This window comes from Chanodichthys erythropterus, chromosome 6 (assembly GCF_024489055.1).
Source record: "Chanodichthys erythropterus isolate Z2021 chromosome 6, ASM2448905v1, whole genome shotgun sequence".
Lineage (NCBI taxonomy): Eukaryota > Metazoa > Chordata > Actinopteri > Cypriniformes > Xenocyprididae > Chanodichthys > Chanodichthys erythropterus.
The window spans coordinates 32,596,588-32,617,409 of NC_090226.1; the positions used below are offsets into that span (position 1 = coordinate 32,596,588).

The 20,822-nt window shown below is 43.4% G+C and overlaps 1 protein-coding gene across 2 annotated transcripts in view; it reads left to right on the plus strand.

Annotated features, from left to right (window-relative positions):
• prph (peripherin) overlaps nucleotides 1-20,822 on the plus strand; it is a 34,502-nt gene extending 13,680 nt beyond the window's left edge. The window contains exons 2-9 of one of the 2 annotated variants that reach the window (XM_067388679.1): nucleotides 4,991-5,051; nucleotides 5,722-5,817; nucleotides 9,280-9,447; nucleotides 9,526-9,651; nucleotides 9,993-10,213; nucleotides 10,299-10,348; nucleotides 16,095-16,165; nucleotides 19,809-20,821. In XM_067388679.1, the coding sequence (XP_067244780.1) occupies nucleotides 4,991-5,051; nucleotides 5,722-5,817; nucleotides 9,280-9,447; nucleotides 9,526-9,651; nucleotides 9,993-10,213; nucleotides 10,299-10,348; nucleotides 16,095-16,165; nucleotides 19,809-19,859 (844 nt within the window). In that variant the 3' untranslated portion in view covers nucleotides 19,860-20,821. Of the gene's footprint in view, nucleotides 1-4,990; nucleotides 5,052-5,721; nucleotides 5,818-9,279; nucleotides 9,448-9,525; nucleotides 9,652-9,992; nucleotides 10,214-10,298; nucleotides 10,349-16,094; nucleotides 16,166-19,808 lie in introns of both variants that reach the window. The other variant, XM_067388680.1, reaches the window with a different exon arrangement.

Genomic DNA, 20,822 nt, shown 5'->3' on the forward strand with positions numbered 1-20,822 from the left:
TGGGCCAGAGCATCTACTTCCTTCGAGAAAAATGTTGGGCAATGAGAGTTGTCTTCTGAGGCGAAGAGGTCTACCTCTGCCTTCCCGAAGAACTCCCAGATCGTGAGGACCACTTGGGGGTGGAGCATCCACTCGTCGGAGGGGATGTTGCTCCGTGACAACATGTCCGCACCCAGATTGTTCCTGCCAGGAACATGAGTCGCTCTGAGCGACTGAAGCCTCGGAAGAGCCCATTCCAGCAGACGTTTCGCCAGAGCGCATAAGCGGCTGGACGAAAGACCGCCTTGGTGGTTCAGGTATGACACCACCGTCATACTGTCTGACCGAACTAGAACATGACGTCCCGTCAAGTAAGCCTGAAAGAACTGAAGGGCTTTCATCACTGCTAGCATCTCTAGACAGTTGATGTGTAGATGGCTTTCCTCGTGGCTCCACGAGCCGAAGGCCGGTCTGCCCTCGCACACAGCGCCCCAGCCCAAGTTGGAGGCGTCTGTTGAGAGCACCGTCCTCCGTGAGACCGCCTGTAAAGGGACTCGCGTTGGAACCATACTGGATCCATCCAAGGTTTCAGGGCTAGAAGACAGGCCCGATTGACCTTGAGACATAGGCGGCCGTGCCGCCATGCGCTGGGAGGAACCCGGAACTTCAACCAGTACTGAAGAGGCCGCATCCGAAGAAGGCCTAGCTGCAGCACCGGGGAGGCGGAAGCCATCAGCCCTAGCAGCCTCTGGAAAAACTTCAGAGGGAGATAGGCTTTGTTCGTGACAGATGCCGTGAGCTGCTGAATTGCCAGGGCGCGCTCTGGCGAGACTACTGCCGTCATACGGACCGAGTCGAAAACTGCTCCCAGAAACGAAATTCGTTGAGTGGGGCATAGCGAGCTCTTGGCTAAGTTGACCCTGAGACCCAGGCATTGTAGATGGCTGAGGAGCACGGATCTGTGGCGTTCCAGCTCGTCTCGCGAACGGGCTAAGATGAGCCAGTCGTCGAGATAATTCAGAACCCGGATTCCCATCTGTCTCAGAGGGGAAAGCGCCGCGTCCATGCACTTGGTGAAAGTGCGGGGAGCCAGAGACAGCCCGAAGGGCAGGACCGTATATTGGTATGCCACCCCTTCGTATGCGAATCTCAAGAATCGTCTGTGACGGGGGGCTATCTGGATGTGAAAATACGCATCCTTCAGGTCCAGCGAGCAGAACCAGTCCTCGGGGCAAATGTGCGCGAGGATCTGCTTCAGCGTCAGCATTTTGAACTTCCGTCTCATGAGGGAGTGATTCAAAAGCCTGAGGTCTAGGATGGGTCTGAGACCGCCATCCTTTTTGGGGACCAGAAAGTAGCGGCTGTAAAAGCCTGTCTCGCTCTCTGACGGAGGAACCATTTCCACAGCTCCTTTTTCCAGCAACGACATGACTTCGGCCCGGAGGACATGAGCGTCGTCCGGATTGACCGATGTTTGAAGCACCCCGGCGAAGCGGGGGGCCGCCGTGCAAACTGGAGCGAGTAGCCCTGGTTTACGATCCCCATGACCCATTCTGACACATCGGGGATGGCCTGCCAGGCCTCGGCCCGAGTGGCTAGGGGTTGAATAATGTTGGGTGACAGACCGCCGTTGAGAGGGTCGTACACCGCGAGGGGTGGAAGAGGAAATTTGCTCTTTTTGTGATGAGGTAAAATTTGTCCGCCGTGAAAACGGCGTTTGGAGTGGGCGCAACAGGTGTGGGCCCAGCTGTCACTTGGAGTATGTTTCCCACGCCCGGAAATAAACGAGGCGGAGGGGAAATTACTCGTGGGAGCTTTTGGGGTGGTCCGGTCGTAACGGGACGGTCCCCCATCCTCTTCCTGTCCGACGAATCAGGACGACTTCGGAGGCACCGGGTCCAGCACAATCCTGGGCCGGGGTCCCTGGCGCCTCGGGAAGGGAGGGCGCTTCGCAGGGCGCGAGCGCTGGCGATGCTCCTGGGGCGGCGCTGCCTGTGTTGCAGGTGGGGCTGGTTTGTTCTGCTGAGCCGGCGCAGTCCTGGGGCGGCTAGACGCAGAAGCGGAGCTGGAGCGCTTAGGCAAGAAATGCCTCATAGCCTGAGACGATTTCTGCGCGGCAGTAAAGCGCTCAGTGAAGCCATCCACTGCAGGCCCGAAGAGACCAGAAGGCGAGACCGGGGCGTCTAAGAAGGCCGTCTTGTCTAGGTCTTTGATCTCCGTTAGGTTGAGCCACAGGTGGCGCTCCAACACGACCAGGCTGGCCATGGAACGACCGATGGCCTGGGCCGTAGCCTTCGTAGCTCGCAGGGCAAGATCCGTGGCGCTGCGGAGATCTTTGAAGGCTGGCGCGTCGATTCCAGACTCATCCAGAGAGCGGAGGAGTTTGGCCTGGAATGCTTGAAATATGGCCATGGTGTGGAGCGCAGAGGCAGCTTGGCCCGCCGAGGTGTAAGCCCGTCCAGCCAGAGTAGAGGTGGTCCGACAGGGCTTGGAAGGAAGGGCCCTCTTCGTCTTCCAACCCACAGCCGCGGGAGGACAGAGGTGAGCAGCCACCGCTTCATCTAGGGGTGGCAAGCGCTCGTATCCCTTCTCCTCGGCGCTGTCGACGGCGGTGAGGGCGGAGCGGTGCGTAGTGTGGAGGCGGGCAGAGTAAGGAGCGCGCCACGACTTCGTCAGCTCTTCGTGGACCTCAGGAAAGAAGGGCGCTGAACGCTGGCGAGGTGCTTGGCGGCGGCCTGGCAGAAACCATTCGTCCAGGCGGCTGCGAGACGGCTCCTCTGGAGGGGCCCACTCGAGGTCCAGCTCTTCAACGGCTCTAGACAGGATGCGGAAGAGCTCGGCATCCATGCCCTGGCCATGCTCGATGGGTTCCAAGGGAGGCGGTGGAGCGGGGTCTTCCGGCTCGCCAGCCCATCCTTCCGCTTCGGAAGCCGCAAGAGACATGGAGTCGTCTTGTTCGTCGTCTGTTCCCCCGAATGAGACGAGGTCACTCGCTTCTGCGGAGGGACGCTGCTCAGGGCGAGAGAACAGAACGGGAGAGAGTTCCCTGGGAGGAGAGGGCGAGGCACGCGGGGGCTGGGCCGGCGTGAGCTCGCTCAACTCCTGGCGCTGAGTCGCTCTACCCCGCTGTCTTTTCCTCGCCGGCTCGCGGGAGGAAGGAGACGGGAGGGCGCGAGCGGCGAGATCGCCTTCAGTGAAGAAGGCGACCCGCGAGCGCAGGGAAGCGAGACTCATACACTCGCAGTGCGGGCATGAGTCTCCAGCGAGCGCGCCGTCTGCGTGGGGCTTGCCCAGGCAAGCGACACACTCGCTGTGTCCATCGTCGTCGTGCAGGGGGGCCCTGCAAGTACCACATGAGTGGCGGGGCATCGTGAGACGCCGCTGCCGTGAAAACGGCAATTGGGTGGCTCTTTTAGAGCGGCGAGGGCCGCGGAAGCTCTTAGAGCGGTGAAAACCGCTGGAAATCGCTCTTTTAGAGCGGCGTTAAAGCCGCGGATGAAGCTCTCAGGCGGCGCGCCGGATGGCGGCAGGGGACGCACAGGAAGCGGCCGGAAGCGGGAAGCGGGAGGCGGCGGCTCGGCGACGGCGCTAGAAGCTGCAGTCCGCGAGGGCGCCGGCGCTTTCTTCCACCGGCGAGTCCAGGCGAGTCCGCTGCGGGAGCCTCTTCAGACGGCGGCGAGAGCAGAAGGCGGCGAGCTTCTTCGGCTTCAGGCGGAGATCAGCGAAGAGAAGTAGATGTCGTCGCTGAAGGAGAAAACACTGAAATCCTATGGCGAAACGCCTGCTTATATAGCCCTATACCCCGCCCATTTCGGCGGGAATATTCGCGCGCTTTGTCGCCATAGGCCGCGCAGCTATAGCCATTGGTTCAACAACTTGTCTATGAGTGAACCAATGACGGTGCAGTTACACTGCGTTATTGAAAAAAGGCTTCAGCAGCGGGGAAAAAGGGAGACCTTTCCCCATACGCAGTACGAGTGAAGTATCGAAAGGGAACTAATGTAATGCATTACATAAAAAGTAACTAACAAAATTTGTTACTTTTTTTTAGGAAGTAACACAATATTGTAATGTAATTTTAAAAGTAACTTTCCCCAACACTGATTGCTAGCCTCTATGAAACTATGCACATTTCTTATAAAATCCATAAATAGGGCACAGTGTGTTAATTTAATGGAATTAACTATTCTTTTTTTACAGGTGTAAACTTTGCACTTCATTGCATTTTTGCATGTTTTAGAGTTAATGGAAAGTCTGTAAAATTACTAGATAATGTCTGGGTAATGAGCTGCTAGTAGTTTATTATTATTATTATTATTATTTAACATATTTATATTTTACCGTGTAGCTTTATCAATATCAACTCAGTGAACCATAATCTATAGGTGCTGTGCGATTCATTAAAAAAACTTACTGTCGCAGAATACAGACGAAAAGATGGAAGATGATTTCAATTGCCGTTAGAACATGGTGACGTTAAAGTTTTTCTGCTTTAGTCTAGATTTACTTTTTATCATTCAAGCAATATATTATGATATTGATACAGCAGTAGTAGGACTCCCTCTTTGTGTTTGGCTTATGCAATGTTTCGCTTATTAAGTTTGCCATAAGAACATTTCACCCAATCGGTACTAATGTCATCTCAGATGTTTTTAAGCTAATCAGCTAATGGGTTCTCTGACTCTCTGCCAGGTAAGATTTGATATTCATATTACGACCTTCACTTCAGACATACAGTCTTTAAAGTTTTTAGTCTCTTGAGGACCAAGTCACACATTTTAATGTATAACTAAAGACTTCAGAGAATATCACAAAACACACATGCTTCTCCCACTCTCACTTAACCCAGTATCAAATAAAAAATAGATTACAAGATTACGTTTTTAAAAAGTGCACAAAAGCGTGTGATTGTAACAGCACACTAATGAATAATTTATTTTTCTGTTACTCCCGACAGGATTTTTTTTTTTTTTTTTGAAGTGGACTTATATTTTCTTTTAATTGTTTGCAGGTTGAATGAAGAGATGCAGAAAAGACAGGAAGCTGAAAATAATCTGACTCTCTTTCGTAAGGTAAAGTGATAATGGGAAGTATATCTCTCAGCTTCATTATTTTTATACAGTGGGTATAAAAAGTCTACACACCTGTCACATTGTAACGGAAGCTTGTTTCCACCACTGAATAAAAAATGAAAAAAATCATTGTGACTTTTCATCCACTTTTGTAATCCACTTTTGCTACACAGCAAAATCTCCAGAGTTAAATCAACTCTGCTCAGAATAGTGTTAAAATAACACTAAAGCAGAGTTAATGTTAATGTGATAATTAAGCAATTAAGTGATGATTGTGCATTAGTGATGAACACCTGCTGTTAACAAGCAGAATCACTGAAGAGAAACACAAGAACTACAACTGACTTCAGTCACAGCCTTATTAATTGCTTAATTATCTCATTAACTTTAACTCTGCTTCAGTGTTACTTTAACACTATTTATAGAGGGACCATACTGTATGTACTCTGAGAAGAGTTGATTTTACTGTGTAGTTTGACGAAGGAAAGTTGCATGGTCCAAAAGGGTACCTTGTACCTTGTAGGGGTGTAACAATACATCAATATAGATCGATACATCTATCTAATGTCTAATGATATGATGTATCGATGCAACGTGTAAAAACTCAATACCTGTTGGGCTATTTATATATGAGTACATCTTGACTGTCTGACTGTGTGTGTATATGAAGGATGTGGATAATGCCACCCTTGCCCGTCTGGAGCTGGAGAGGAAGATTGAGTCTCTGATGGATGAGATTGAGTTCCTCAAGAAGATGCATGATGAGGTGAGAGACAAATAGATAATGAATGATGAACTAGAGAATGTGAAAATCAATCACTGGCCTACTTTTATGATGATATCTTTTTGTGTGCTTGCTTTGAAACTTATATTTGTCAAATTATTTCTGTTACCATTGACTATTAAAAATAACACTGATTATTCAGTTTGTAAGAAAAAGTAAAAATTCTATCACAGTGACAAAAATGTATTCATAGTTTTTACATGATGTCACACTAGAGGACAAAAAAAAAAAAAAAAAAGGCTTTCTTCCACTGCTTGCCAGTCATTTTTTCCCTGGTTTGATTCAAGTACTAATGTAGTTAGACAGTGATATAAAAAGACCAAATTCAATATACACACTTTATTGATGATGCATAATGTATACAGGCGAACAAATGAACCTTGGATATAAACACACAACCATTATCAAGAAAACGTTTAACCGTTTATATTCTGGGCTCATCTGAATGCCTGTATATAATATTCATCATTAATAAGGTGTATGGTGAATTAGATTTTTTTAGTGTCACTGTTTTAGTACATTATGACACTTTTTGTCTTTTTTTTCTTCTTCCTTTGAGATGGAAAACTGACAGGCCTGTGCTGTAGTTCTATGGATGTTTTGCCCTTCAGGTCTCAGAGCCAGTCATGTGACTGGAAACTATGAAAAGGGCAAGACATTGCATCAAGAAAAATGTCAAAATACACACTGTGTAAAAAAAAACTCTTGCACTTTCAGTCATGGAAGTACAGTTCCAATCTAATGTAATGGTGACATACCAAAATCTCAAAAACGTTTTTTTAAGTAACAAATACGTAATATGTGTCAGTGAATCAAATGAATGACTAAACGGTCAACTTCACATTGTTTCTCTTAGTAGGATGAAAATAATCTGTTATTTAAATGGTATTTAATTATTCTCACGCCCAAACTCTCTTTTTATTCAACAAATCTCTATTTATATCATGTTTGCACTGTTAGTTATAATGAAAGCATCCGTTAGTGTGCAGTAATTGAGTTAAAATGACGAGATCACTGCATTCATGCACTCAACAACATGTCTGTGATTGGCTACAATATTCATCACTGCAACCTTTCATGCCACAATCTCAATGTACAGTAATGTCATAGATTTAATGCTATAATCAACACTTCTCACAATTAGTTAACCTTGAGAGCTGTAATAGTAAAAATATGCAAAAAAATTGAGAAAGTAATACTTAGCTATTTCATATATTGCAAAGATGTTAGCCAATAGAGCTGCAGCAAATGATTTTGATAAATCAATTAATCTAACGATTACAGGAATTCAACTAATCATTGGTTATTTACTGATTAATCAGTAGGCTTTCATCCATTATTTATTCCACTTTTGCAATTAGTTAAAATATTGAGTTATACCTATTTTAATAATAAATAAAACAAAGAAATCACTTAAGCTTTTGAAAATTTATTTTTAATGAATTTCGAGCCAATCTCCTTCAATTTTCCTTTCCTCCTCAGTCATCAATAGTCCAACTACTAAAATGAGTGGCACTGTGTTTTTATTAAGTCTGGGAATTGTAATAATATCTTTTTAATAAGAGTAAAAATATGAATATTATATAAAATTATATTATGCACATTTTTTGATAAAGTTTCCTCTCTAAAGTTCTTTTAAACTGTCAAGTTATGGAATGGGTTTCCATGGGTAAATGCAACGTTTTGTGACATTGTTTGCAAGCTTTTTTATTGACATCTTTCTGCGGTTGAAACTCTTATTAAGTGATTACATTAGAGATGGATTAATGTAATTTAATTTTAATGGATCAAACTTTCCCACATTTTACGGTTGAAACGCAGTGTCTTCTATTGGATTGGATCCGATGACTGCATTACAGTATTGTGCTACGGCGCCCCACTGGTCAAATAGTGTTATTACGAGCCCTTCAAATAGGTCATATAAGATCAAAAGACTATTAAACAACAAAAATATTTGTTGACAATTTTTTTTTATTGTCGGTGATAATGATAATGATAATGGTGATAATGTCGATCTATTAGCCAATCACAGCAGTGGGCGTTTACACTGAAGTCTCACAGCAGACGCCCCTTAATACAGCATTCAAATAAAAGGGCTAAAATCAGGGTAGGAAAAATGCCTTTTATTTCTAAATTACTGGTATGACAATTTTTGATGTAAAAAGCATGCTAACATTATAAGTGCACCACAGTTTCACTCAAATAACAATGACAGTTCATTGTACTTAGAACAAAAGTTGCGTGAACTCAAAATTTGATTGTAGTAAACTGAACTTAATATGATTGCGTTGCAAAAGATTTCTAATTCCCAGTAAGCTTTACATCAGACTGTAAAAGGAAAATAAATGTTGAAATGAAGTGTTGTTAGTGTAGGGTTATCATTGTGGTGAAGAGTAGAGCCTGTGGTTAGGTTGAGGATTGTTAAAGGCATAGTTCACCCAAAAATGAAAATTTGATGTTTATCTGCTTACCCCCAGTGCATCCAAGATGAGGGTGACTTTTTTTCTTCAGTCGAACGCAAATTATGATTTTTAACTGCAACCGCTGCCGTCTGTCAGTCAAATAATAGCAGTGGATGGGAACTTCAACTATAACAGTAAATAAAACTTGCTTAGACAAATCAAAATTAAAACCTGCAGCTCGTGACGACACATTAATGTCCTAAGACATGAAACGATCGGTTTGTGCGAGAAACCGAACATTATTTATATAATTTTTACCTGTAATACACCACTATGTCCAACTTCGTTCAGCTTCCTGTTAGTGAGGTCAAAAAACGCGTTCTGGTGACGGAAGTGATGTCTCGCCCATATACTTCACTTCCGTTGTCAGAGCGCGATCCGACCTCACTAGCCGGAAGCTGAATGAAGTTGGACATAGTGGTGTATTAGAGGTAAAAAATTATATAAATACTGTTCGGTTTCTCACACAAACCGATCGTTTTGTGTCTTAGGACATCAATGTGTCGTCACGAGCCGCAGGGTTTCATTTGGATTTGAATATGGAAGTTTTTTCGACTCTTATTGTTCAAGTTCCCAATCACTGCTATTATTTGACTGACAGACGGCAGCGGTTGCAGTTAAAAATCATAATTTGCGTTCGACTGAAGAAAAAAAGTCCTCTATATCTTGGATGCACTGGGGGTAAGCAGATAAACATCAAATTTTTATTTTTGGGTGAACTATCCCTTTAATGAGAGGCACCTGTGCACCACACTAGCCTTGCTCCACTTTCAAGGCTCTCGGCTCCAACAACAACCGTCTAACCAATCAGCATTAGGGGGCGTATGACGGTCGAGGAGAGAGAACGAGCAAGAGGGAGAATTGAAAATAAGAAAAAAACGCAGAACGAGAAATGGGACACAATACAAAAGAGTTCAAAGTAATATCACTGGAATTAAAACACAAACATTTAAATAATTACATGTGTTTTTTAAATATGTAGGAAATTCAGGATGTACAGGTGAGTGTTCAGAATCAGCAGATGAAGATGGAGGTGATGGAGACATCCAGCCGCCCTGATCTGACCGCAGCACTTCGAGACATCAGAGCTCAGTATGAGAACATCGCCTCCAAAAACATGCAGGAATCTGAGGAGTGGTACAAGTCCAAGGTGAGTGACACCACGGTATGTCAGGAAGTTCAATACTGCAATATATACTACTGATCATCTTTGTGTTTTCTCTGTTAGTTTGCAGACCTGACCGATTCAGCCAAGCGCAATGCTGAGGCCATGAGACAGGCTAAACAAGAGACCAATGACATGAGGAGGCAAATTCAAGCCCAGAATTGCGACATCGATTCTCTCAAGAGCACTGTACATACACATACCTGTGGTCATTATAGTAACCATGTCAAATGTTGCATGTAAACGTACTCACTGTTAAAACTAAAGCGTCATGTTGGGATGCATTCTCGTTTTCTGTGAGTAAGGCCTGCCTTCTTTGATCTGATTGGCCATCTCAATCTGTTAGACCGCTAAGGCAGACCAGCCTAAAAATTTTACTTTTGGCAATTTTACATTTTGGGGGGATTTGTCCCCCACAGTGATTATGGTGGTTATGGCCCTGTTATAGTTAGCTTTGTATAAAAACAATACAAGTCTATGGTATTCAGTTATTTAGACAGCTATTTATATGTGTGTGTTTGTGATGTTAGAATGAGGCTCTACTGAGGCAAATGAGAGAAATGGAAGAGCAGTTTTCTGCAGAGGCCGGAAATTATCAAGATGCTGTGGCGCGTCTAGAAGAGGAGATACGACACCTGAAAGAGGAGATGTCGCGCCATCTGCGGGAATATCAGGATCTGCTCAATGTCAAGATGGCCCTGGACATCGAGATCGCCACCTACAGGAAACTTCTGGAGGGAGAGGAAAACCGGTAGGAGAGATTCCGTTGAGCCATTCAACAGGTTTCTGCATGTTTTAATCCTGCTAACTGATGACCTTTGAACTTCACCTTTCAGAATTGTGGTTCCTATCATGAAAATGCCTTCAATGAGTGGACACGGTGGTGGTGAGTCTATCATAACTTATAAAAGAATCTCCAGGAGTGCTTATTATTATTTAACCCTAAAAAGTAAAAAAAAATAAAAATACAAATAGGAGGTTGTAGGATTGGATTTACAAACCAGCCAGGTTTGTAGCTATAGCTATATCAATATTAGGGTTTTTATTTGAAATAATAACTTTGCACATACATTTTTGATGTTTATAAATGGTTTCAATTACATTTACACTTCATTTAAATTTTTAGGTTAAAAAAAAAATAAAAAATTATACTCAAAAGTTTATAGTAGAGCTGCCTTGCCTTATTGTGTTTTGGTAATTGAGCAGCAAAATGAGCCCACAGCACCACCTAGCGTTCAACCAGCAATACATGTGTTTTGTGAGGCATTTATAATAAATAATGGAATATTTTCTTCCTTTTATATTTCTATGTCATAATAGTACAAGATTATCCTATTTTAATGTATGTGGCATCCAATAAAGAAGAGATGTAATCCACAATGTAACAAAAAGGGGCGGTTTACACAACACTGTTTTCTAAAAATGGAAACCCTTTTATGCCTTTTGGCCATTCATTTACATGACAACGGCATTTTGGTGGCCTGAAAACACAAACTTTTGAAAAAGGGTTTCAAAGTGCAAGTTTTTAAAAACTACACCATTGTCGTCTATGCAAAAATTTGAATCTGTGAAAACGGTGATGGGATGCACATGCTTATTATGTGTTTAGTCTATCTGCCTTATTTTTCATTGCGGAAGGAAGGTGTTTTCCATGAATGTGCGAGACTTCCGATTTATTAGTCGCTATTGGGAAATGAGAAGAATATCAAAATGCCTTAAACTGTAAAAACAAGGTGAATAGCATGTGTGTTAGGCATGAGTTGCATGCTCTCTGTAAAGCCCTGGGTTTACTTTGTTTTTGTTTACACATATGCTGGTGTACATGCACAGTCGAACGCACAACCTTGGAAAGTATGCTTCATTTGACTTGTACACGTACACAGGCGATTGACGTATGTGCAGTTTTGAGCAATCTCTCGGCACGAGTTACAACCCATGTAAACACCTTTGTATTCAAGCTAGAGTTACTTTATAACCCCTTTCACAGTCTGTCATCTATATAAGCCTCCACTGTTGCTGTAGCTTGCATGCGTTCCGTTTAGGCGTTTTTTTTTCTGTACAAAGAAAAACGTTTCCGTTTTTAGAACATCGTTGTAGTAGATTTAAGTTCGTAGTGGGGAAGGAAGTGGTCAGGGACGACGAACAACTGCTGACTGAGTCTTTATTGAATGTCAACAGAAGGACTGTGCAACGCACAACAACGAAAATAAACAATCCACAAAGGGCTTCACTCCAGGTTCGGCATACGCTTTCCACAAGGGCTTCTCTCCAAGTTTGGTTTACACCATCCACAAGGGCTTCACTCCACGAACCTTGACTCGACTCAGTCAACAGTTCCCCTCTCTCTCTCACGCTCCTGCTTCTCACGGCATTTTAACCTGTCTCCGCGCCAATCACTGGAATGAGAAACAGGTGTTCGTGATTTGTATCCAACCCACTCACTTACCAAGCGTCTCCCGCTATTCTCTCCGGTTGCAGACCTCGCTGAACCACGCCCCTCTCGCCACATACCCCCACGGCCCGACTCAGGCCGGGGAGCCGTCTGGCCTGCGGCCACTCCCCCCCACCCCATTTCTGGAGAGGAAATCGGCCACAGTCATTCGAACACCTGGCCTGTGGACCACCTTGAACTTAAAAGGCTGTAAAGCCAGATACCAACGAGTGATCCGCGCGTTGGTATCCTTCATGAGGCGGAGCCACTGCAGGGGAGCGTGGTCCGAACAGAGAGTGAATTCCCGTCCCAGGAGATAATAGCGGAGGGTGAGGACGGCCCACCTGATTGCCAAACACTCTTTTTCTACGGTACTGTACTTAGCTTCTCTCTTCGAGAGCTTACGGCTAATGTACAGTACCGGCCGCTCCTCACCCTCTATCTCCTGGGACAGGACAGCACCCAGCCCCCTGTCCGACGCGTCAGTCTGCAACAGAAAAGGGAGAGAAAAGTCAGGAGAGTGAAGCAATGGCCCGCCACATAGAGCAGCTTTTACCTGGGTGAAAGCCTGCTGGCACGGCTCCGTCCACTGGACCGTATCTGGAGCATCCTTTTTAGTTTTTTGTCAATTTGGGGACGCACCTGCCCATGCCCCAAGTGGAAGCCCAGATACCTTACTTCCACGTGCCCAATTGCACACTTCTTCGGGTTGGCCGTGAGCCCAGCCGCTCTCAGCGATCTCAGGACGGCTCTCACATGCTGCATATGCCGCTGCCAATCATTACTATAGATGATAATATCATCTAGATAGGCAGCCGCAAATGCAACATGGGGCCGGAGAATTTTATCCATGAGTCGCTGAAAGGTGGCCGGTGCCCCGAACAGCCCGAACGGAAGCGTAACAAATTGGTGTAATCCGAACGGCGTCGTGAAATGGATAAAGGCGACAAGGGGATCTGCCAGTACCCTTTCGTTAAGTCCAGTGTCGAATAAAATCGAGCCGCACCTAGCCGGTCAAGCAATTCGTCCACCCGCGGCATTGGATACGCGTCGAATTTCGACACTGCATTCACCCTGCGATAGTCCACGCAGAAACGAACCGAGCCGTCGGTCTTAGGGACCAAAACTATCGGGCTCGCCCAGTTACTGCTGGACTCTTCTATTACTCCCATTTTCAGCATTGCCTCTAATTCGTCCTGAACTACCTTTTTTTTGTGTTCAGGTAATCTATACGGCCGGCTGCGAACAACCACGCCCGGCTCCGTCTCGACATGGTGCTGAATGAGGTTGGTACGTCCCGGCAGGGGAGAGAACACGTCTGCAAATTCCTTTTGCAATTTGGATAAATCAGTGAGCTGGAAGGGCGAGAGGTGATCTCCCCCCGGGACCAGAGTGAGAGATTGAGATTTTACATTCGCCTCTGGTCCGAGATCATCCTCCCCACTAATCACCGTCGCCAGCATCACTGATTCTGCCTCATTCCATTTTTTTAGGAGGTTGAGGTGATAGATTTGACGTGCCCCCCTCCTGTCGGACCGTACCACCTCGTAATCGAGCTCGCCCACTTGCCACTTTGCAAGTAATTTCGAACTGGAAGTAGGGAGCAATACAAGCACTTTTTCCCCCGGTGCGAATTTACGTAGGTTAGACCGTCTGTTATACAGTTGGCTCTGTCTGTGCTGGGCCTGTAACAAATTCTCCATTGATAGCCGCCCCAAAGTGTGGAGTTTTGATCGCAAGTCCAGCACATACTGAATTTCATTTTTGGCCTGAGATGGTCCGTCCACCCAAGTTACTCTGAGGACATCCAGCACCCCACTGGGCTGGCGCCCAAAGAGAAGCTCGAAGGGGGAAAACCCCGTGGAGGCTTGCGGGACCTCTCGTACTGCGAATAACAGAGGTTCCAACCACTTATCCCAATTTTTGGCGTCCTCTTGAACGAACTTACGAATCATGGATTTAAGCGTGCGATTAAAACGTTCGACCAGCCCGTCCGTTTGTGGGTGAAAGACGCTGGTACGAACCGATTTAATGCCCAATAATTCGTACAGTTCGCGTAACGTGCGTGACATAAACGCCGTGCCTTGATCAGTGAGGATTTCTTTTGGAATCCCCTTCCGGGAGATTAAGCGAAACAGTGCATCCGCAACACTTTTAGCAGAAATGTTGCGGAGAGCCACTGCTTCAGGATATCGTGTTGCATAATCAACAATGACTAATGCAAAGCGATGTCCCCTTGCTGATCGTTCTAATGGCCCGATGAGGTCCATACCAATTCTCTCGAAGGGGACCTGCATTAATGGAAGTGGGCGCAATGGCGCTTTTGGGGTGGCCGGTGGGTTCACCAACTGGCATTCACGACAAGACGCGCACCACCTGCGTACATTCTCGTGAATGCCCGGCCAGAAAAACCGGGTCATGAGACGATTAAGTGTCGCTGCCTGTCCCAAATGCCCCGCCATTGGATTAGAATGAGCCGCGTGGAAAAGCATTTCCCTGCGGCTCTTTGGCACTAATAACTGGGTTGTATCTTCTTTTGTCTGAGTGTCTTGGGTCACTCGATACAACCTATCTTTTATAATCGCGAAATACGGGTAAGCAAGCGGACGTCCAGGCTGGAGAGGCTGACCATCAATCATCGAGAACCTATCAAATGCATTTTTTAAGGTCTCATCCTGAGACTGCTCCAGGGGAAAATCATCGCGTTCTGGAAGAATTAGTCTTCCGGCTTCACTCAGATCCCCTGCAGCAGAACTCTCCGGTCTCTGATCAGTCTCTCCCACCTGTACTCGCGCTTGCTCACCCCGCGTTCTTTTCCCCCAAGAGGCATCCGAGCAAAGACATCCCAATAATTGTTTAAACGCGGGCCAATCCGTTCCCAAAATTATCGGATGCCAAAGGTGCGGGTTAACTGCCACCTCAACACTATGCTTTTGTCCCCTAAATTTAATTATGACGGACATTACGGGATATTTTACCACATCCCCGTGCACGCACCGAACCCCAACCATGCGGCCTGTATCCAATGCCCCAGACGAAATCAGGCTTTGATGGAGAGAGGTTTGGTTACTGCCCGAGTCCACCAAAGCCTGATAGGTACCCCCCTTGATACTCACAGGTATTTGGTACCCGCCAGCCTGACCAGGGGCGGGCTGAGGTTCGTCAGGGACCCGGATCACCGTCCCGACCTCCATAACCGGACATTTATCCACAAAATGATCCGGATCCCCGCACCGCCAACAGGCCGGCCCAGACCTGCCCGCCGCCCCAGTGGCAGAGAGTGGGCTGAATACATGGCGAGGAGAGAGGGGAGAAGCAGGAGCGGGGTCCGTCCCGGCAGCAGGGAGTCCCGTAGGAAGGTGCCTGTCCCGTTCCGCCCCGCCCTCGGGGCGGAACACGAGGTGGGCCGGGCGGACGAGACCTAGGGAGAGGGACAGGTCTAGAGAGAGAGGGGGACAAAAGAGAGGGAGATAGAGAACCTCGACTCGACTCAGTCAACAGTTCCCCTCTCTCTCTCACGCTCCTGCTTCTCACGGCGTTTTAACCTGTCTCCGCGCCAATCACTGGAATGAGAAACAGGTGTTCGTGATTTGTATCCAACCCACTCACTTACCAAGCGTCTCCCGCTATTCTCTCCGGTTGCAGACCTCGCTGAACCACGCCCCTCTCGCCACAATCGTTGTCGTGTAAACGTACCCCAAGTTACCATAAAATGTGATTACTGAATTTTTGTCATGTAATTTGTAATTAGTAATGAAATGCAGTGTATAAGTTATTTTCAAAGTTTCAAAAAGCACAAAAATGCAGCATAAAAGTATTCCATGAATTCAGAAGCTATCTATGGTTGAAAATCTACTCCTTTTCAGTATAAATCATGATGTGATTTATTACGATCACAATGTTAGGCTTGATTACACTTCCTAGCACCATCTCTGCATGCATCAAGTGTAATAAATGAACTATAATCAATCTTAAAATCATCATCATGCCAAATAATGGCAATTACCTCTTGTTTTCACTTAAAACCAGTTCAGAAGACAATTGTTTCCGGATCTACACTCAAATCTTGTAACCATTTTCAAAACACATTCATAATTAATCTGTGTCCATCTGTAACATTTTTAAATTCTCTGTACTACTAAATCATAAGTTATTTTACTCCACCTTTGTATCATATTTGTTGTATGATGTCTTTAAACAGATTATGGTCAATTTTCTGATACTGGACCTAAGAAAGTCGTAATCAAGACCGTGGAGATTCGTGATGGGGAGGTGAGACACTCCAACACCAAATCCAATGATTCTGCCCTTACGAAAAAGAAGTTTATGTTGCTATTAGTATTCTGCTTTTAAAAATAAGAAAGTATACTTTCAGTCTACTATTTTTATACTTCTCAAAAATGTACATTATGTACTTCTCAGTTATATACTTAAAAATTGCACTTGACTTATATTGACAGAAAAGTCTATTTATAGTAAAGTATAATTGGCCTATACTTGTACTCAATCTTTTGACTGAGATATACTTGACAGTATAATCAAGCATTCTAAGAATACCTGGCTTGTAGTTGTGTTTAATCTTTTGATTGAGTAGCCTATACTTTTTTCACACAGTTTTACATTATAATTTGACTTATAAACTTACTTTGTTTGAAAATATTTATGAAGAAAAAAGATGCGTTCCTGAGTGAATTTTTGTGTAGGCTAGTACACTTGTAGGGTGCACAGGAATTTACCTCAAATCTACTCTTTCCCCACCATTGACTGAATTTTCAGGCTATCTGTGTTTTCACCATTATACAGTAGGGGGTGCTTCTGAAAGAGTACAGAATCTTTAGATCAAAACGCAGGAGAAGAAGAAGCTGAAACAATGATCGAAGTTTGCTCACGCAAATGTAAAATAACTAGGCCTGGGAGGCGATTAAAATTTTTAATCTAATTAATTACATGATTTGGCAATTAATTAATCGCAAATTTATTGTACAAATTTGGCTCTGAAATTATCCCCAAAAGATCATTTGAAATCATTTCTATGTGAAAGAATTAAATAGACATTACAAAAAGTAGATTAAGAAAGAAATTTCTTGCGTGATTCAACAGAATTTATTACACAAACTTTTGGACCACGAGGTTGAGTAAATGATGACTGAATTTAATTTTGGGCTGAACTATATGTTGATTTTTTTTATCAATTTGGAAATATGAAATTGAAAGTAAATAGTAAACTGCTGTTTTATTAATCATTTTATTTGAGAAGTTAATTTACTGAAGGCTACCACGAAAGCTAGGTTACCAAGTTAATTGATTTAATTCACAATAGCCCATGTGCACATTTATTATTAGTTATGAGGGGGGTGTGACGTGTCACATAGGCACAATGGCACAGATGTATCACTTTTATTTTGTTTTTCATTTTTATTCAAAATATTCACAAACTTGGAGAACCTCACCTGTTCGTAATGACTACACTGAGATCAGGCATGTATCAGTTGGCCAGGCAGCTTTTAGGACATGTACTGTGCTGCTGGATGAGGTGAGCCTTCCATTCCTTCCATTCATATGGGAGCAGCGACATCATTGCTTAATGCCAGTACGTATCACAAGTTTTTCTCACATCTGCCATCACAGCAGCCCTGCACCTCCCTCTGTAATTACGACAGCTCCAAGATTGTGATGTTCGGCATTCTCCAGGTCTCGATATCTTACGGCTCTAAACATCTGCCATCATTTCCTTTCTATATTACTGAGCGGGGAGCCAACCTTCTGGGATTTGATCTATTTATAAGCTTTGGATTCACATTTTGAGATGAAAAGGCTCTGATGTCCACCATATCACCTCCACCTGGCGAAAAAAATCGGGAGGAATACAAGTCCATGTTGACCGGCGCTAGTGTTGTCATGATACCAAAATTTTGACTTCGATACGATACCCAACTTAAATATCACAATACCGATACTTAAACGATACTATGGCAAAAACCTAAAACAGCAGGAAAAGTAAATAAATAACATATGACAGAACTTCTTTCTTCACCAGTGTTCAGGCTGATACTTCTGGATTTGAGCTTAGTTAGATTTAATATAATTTTTAATGTTTATTATTTTCACGCTCAATAAAATTGTATATTATTTGCTGTTATGCTTTTTATACATTTAAGTGTTTTTGACAGTAAGATTATTGTAAAAATTATATTACTGTAAATAATTAAAGCAATGTTATTAAAGCATAAATTTGTTTAAAATAACCCTTCACATATTTATGTATTTTTAAAATAATTTTATTTTTGCAACCAGATATCACATATTAAACTTAGACTCAATAATACCTCTTTGTGAAGATCTGCTTGCACGAGTAAAATAAATAAACAACACTCATTTAATGTTTGAGAGCATAAACATAATGCTGGTATCACATTCACTAACCTGCCGCTCTTTAAATTCTTTGTACAAATCGGGATGTTTGACGGCAAGATGCTTTTGGCTCCCATCGCTTGCGTTATTTTGTAACATCTTTTGCAGACGGGCTTTGCGGTGTCCGTGGGCTTGCATTGTAAGCAAAATAATGCCATATTGCCATCTGCTTTCTCAACAATTTGTGGACGGTCTGCACCTGTATTTGTAACCATACATACCTCTCGTTTCATCACCATAAAAGCCGTTGCGCAGTTGAGATGAACAAACACGCATAAGAAGCAGCACGCACACTGCCCCCTGCTGTCGCACATTAGGAAATACAGCTGGCACTCAAAGTACCGGTACTAATAAAATGAAGAACCGGACCGTTTTTAAAAGCAGGGCATCGCGATACCTTTCTAGTACCGGTATGTTGTGCAACACTACCCGGCGCTTTGTAAATAAGGTGGTTATCCCTGACAAGTACCCCTTACCTACAGCTGAGGAGCTGACCGCTTACTTCTATGGTTCGACGGTCTTCTCAAAACCCCTTTGCCAGTTACTAAAGAAAGAAGAGCCATGGAACTGGACTAGTGCGTGCTCCGAAGCCATTCGAACACTGAAGTCCCAGATTAAAATAACACATTCATCAAACATTAAATAGCTTGTAAATCAGAACTGCCTAATGTTACTGAATGAAATGTTGAACCCATGAAGAGGAAATGACTGTGAAGCTTTGGGGGTGTTGATGGACTCGATCTACTCCATCTGTGTTTGATTATCATTCCGAATCCCATCCGGACATAGTCTTTGAAAAAAATGCTTTTTGTTTAAAATGTTTTTTTTTTTTTTTTTAAGATAGATAAAAAAGCATTCATGAAACTGGAATAAAATGTTTGTGTTTTTTTTAAATGGAAAGAGTTGAAGTACAGTTAAAGGTATATTTCAAGTATAAAAAAATAATACCTAAGTAGGAACGTAGTGCAAAATTATATATAAAAAGTAAACTATAAGTGTAATGCTATGTTCACTTAAAGAAAACTTACAAGTATACTTGCATTAAACTAGTAGTTTACTGAGAGTAAAGTGTACTTTCATATACTAAAAAACTTTACTAGTAGTATTAAAATAGTAAACTACTAGTATACTTATAAGTTCACTTCTAGTACAGATGCAGTACAAATGAGAAATGTAGCTGTGAACTAGTTGTGTATACTTCAGTTGGGCCAATTTAGTCCCAACCAGTATTGATTGAAATAGTACACTTACAAGTCTACTACTAATACTTTCATAGTAGTATTCTTACTACATAAAGTATACTTAAAATATACTTGAACATTACTTAAGTATACTTCAAAAATGAACTTCAAGTATACTTCTTTTTCGTAAGAACAATAAAAGAGACATAATAGCAATGTTAAATGTTATACCTCTACATTAAATGGCACTAAATGTTTTTGGTTTGTTTGTTAAATGTATATTTGTGGCAAACATCTGACTGATTCTTTTGTTCATTGCTCAGGTGGTGAAAGAGTCTACAAAGGAAAAGAACAGAGATGAGAAGAAAGATTGACATGGTCAAGGAGTGCCTGGCAGAGATTAGAGCGTGCAGATAAATAAATGCTTGAGTTATTAATTGTGTGTTGCAATTTTAAAGGGGCTCTAAGAGTAAAATTTAGGCGCACTTGTTGTTTACAGTGATGCTAGCATTGTAGTGAATAATCAGCAAATGTTTGACTCATTATTGTGTATATGATGGTGCTATTATTAACATATATGAGCATAACATGACTGCCTTATCTAAATAAATCATCTAAATAAAGTCACGCACACAAAAGCCTTGTTCAGACCGTCAGTCCAAATACGATTTCTATCCGATTGAAATCTGATCAGATTTAGCAAGTCTGAACAGCCAAAAACCGTTTCAAGGTACATTCATATGTGGTTTGGAATCCTGTTCAAAACATGCCAAAATTCGCTGTCGTTGTTGTAAAGTGTCAGATGAGCAGAAATGTTTAGAGACCAGCGGAGACGACAGCATGAAATAAAGCCGCTCATACCTGCCTCCTATGTTTCTGTCGTTGCCTCATCATAACGCAATAGTCCAGCGTCGGTGGCTACGCATAGTCATGATGTAAATAAGACAGCATCTGTATTGCAAACCCCTCCATGTTGTGGTTGTTGTTGTTTTCGACGTATACCTACGAACACAACATCATTGCCATAGAAACCAAAGCAGATATTCCGGAAAACAAAAAAGCACCATGGACACACAAATTGGATCTGAACTGATACACAGTGTGGACAGTAAAATTTTTAGATCAGATTCCAATCGGATACACAAATAATCGGATTTGGACTGACAGTCTGAACGAGGATTTAGAAACTCCAAAAACAATATTTCATGAATTCACGTCAATATAATCTTCAAATAAAAGTAAATGTAAACCGATTTGATTTGTTGTCTCTAATGGAGCATTTGAAAGTGAGATTTGACACGTGATAAGAGATATAAAACAAAATGCAGTGCTGTGGG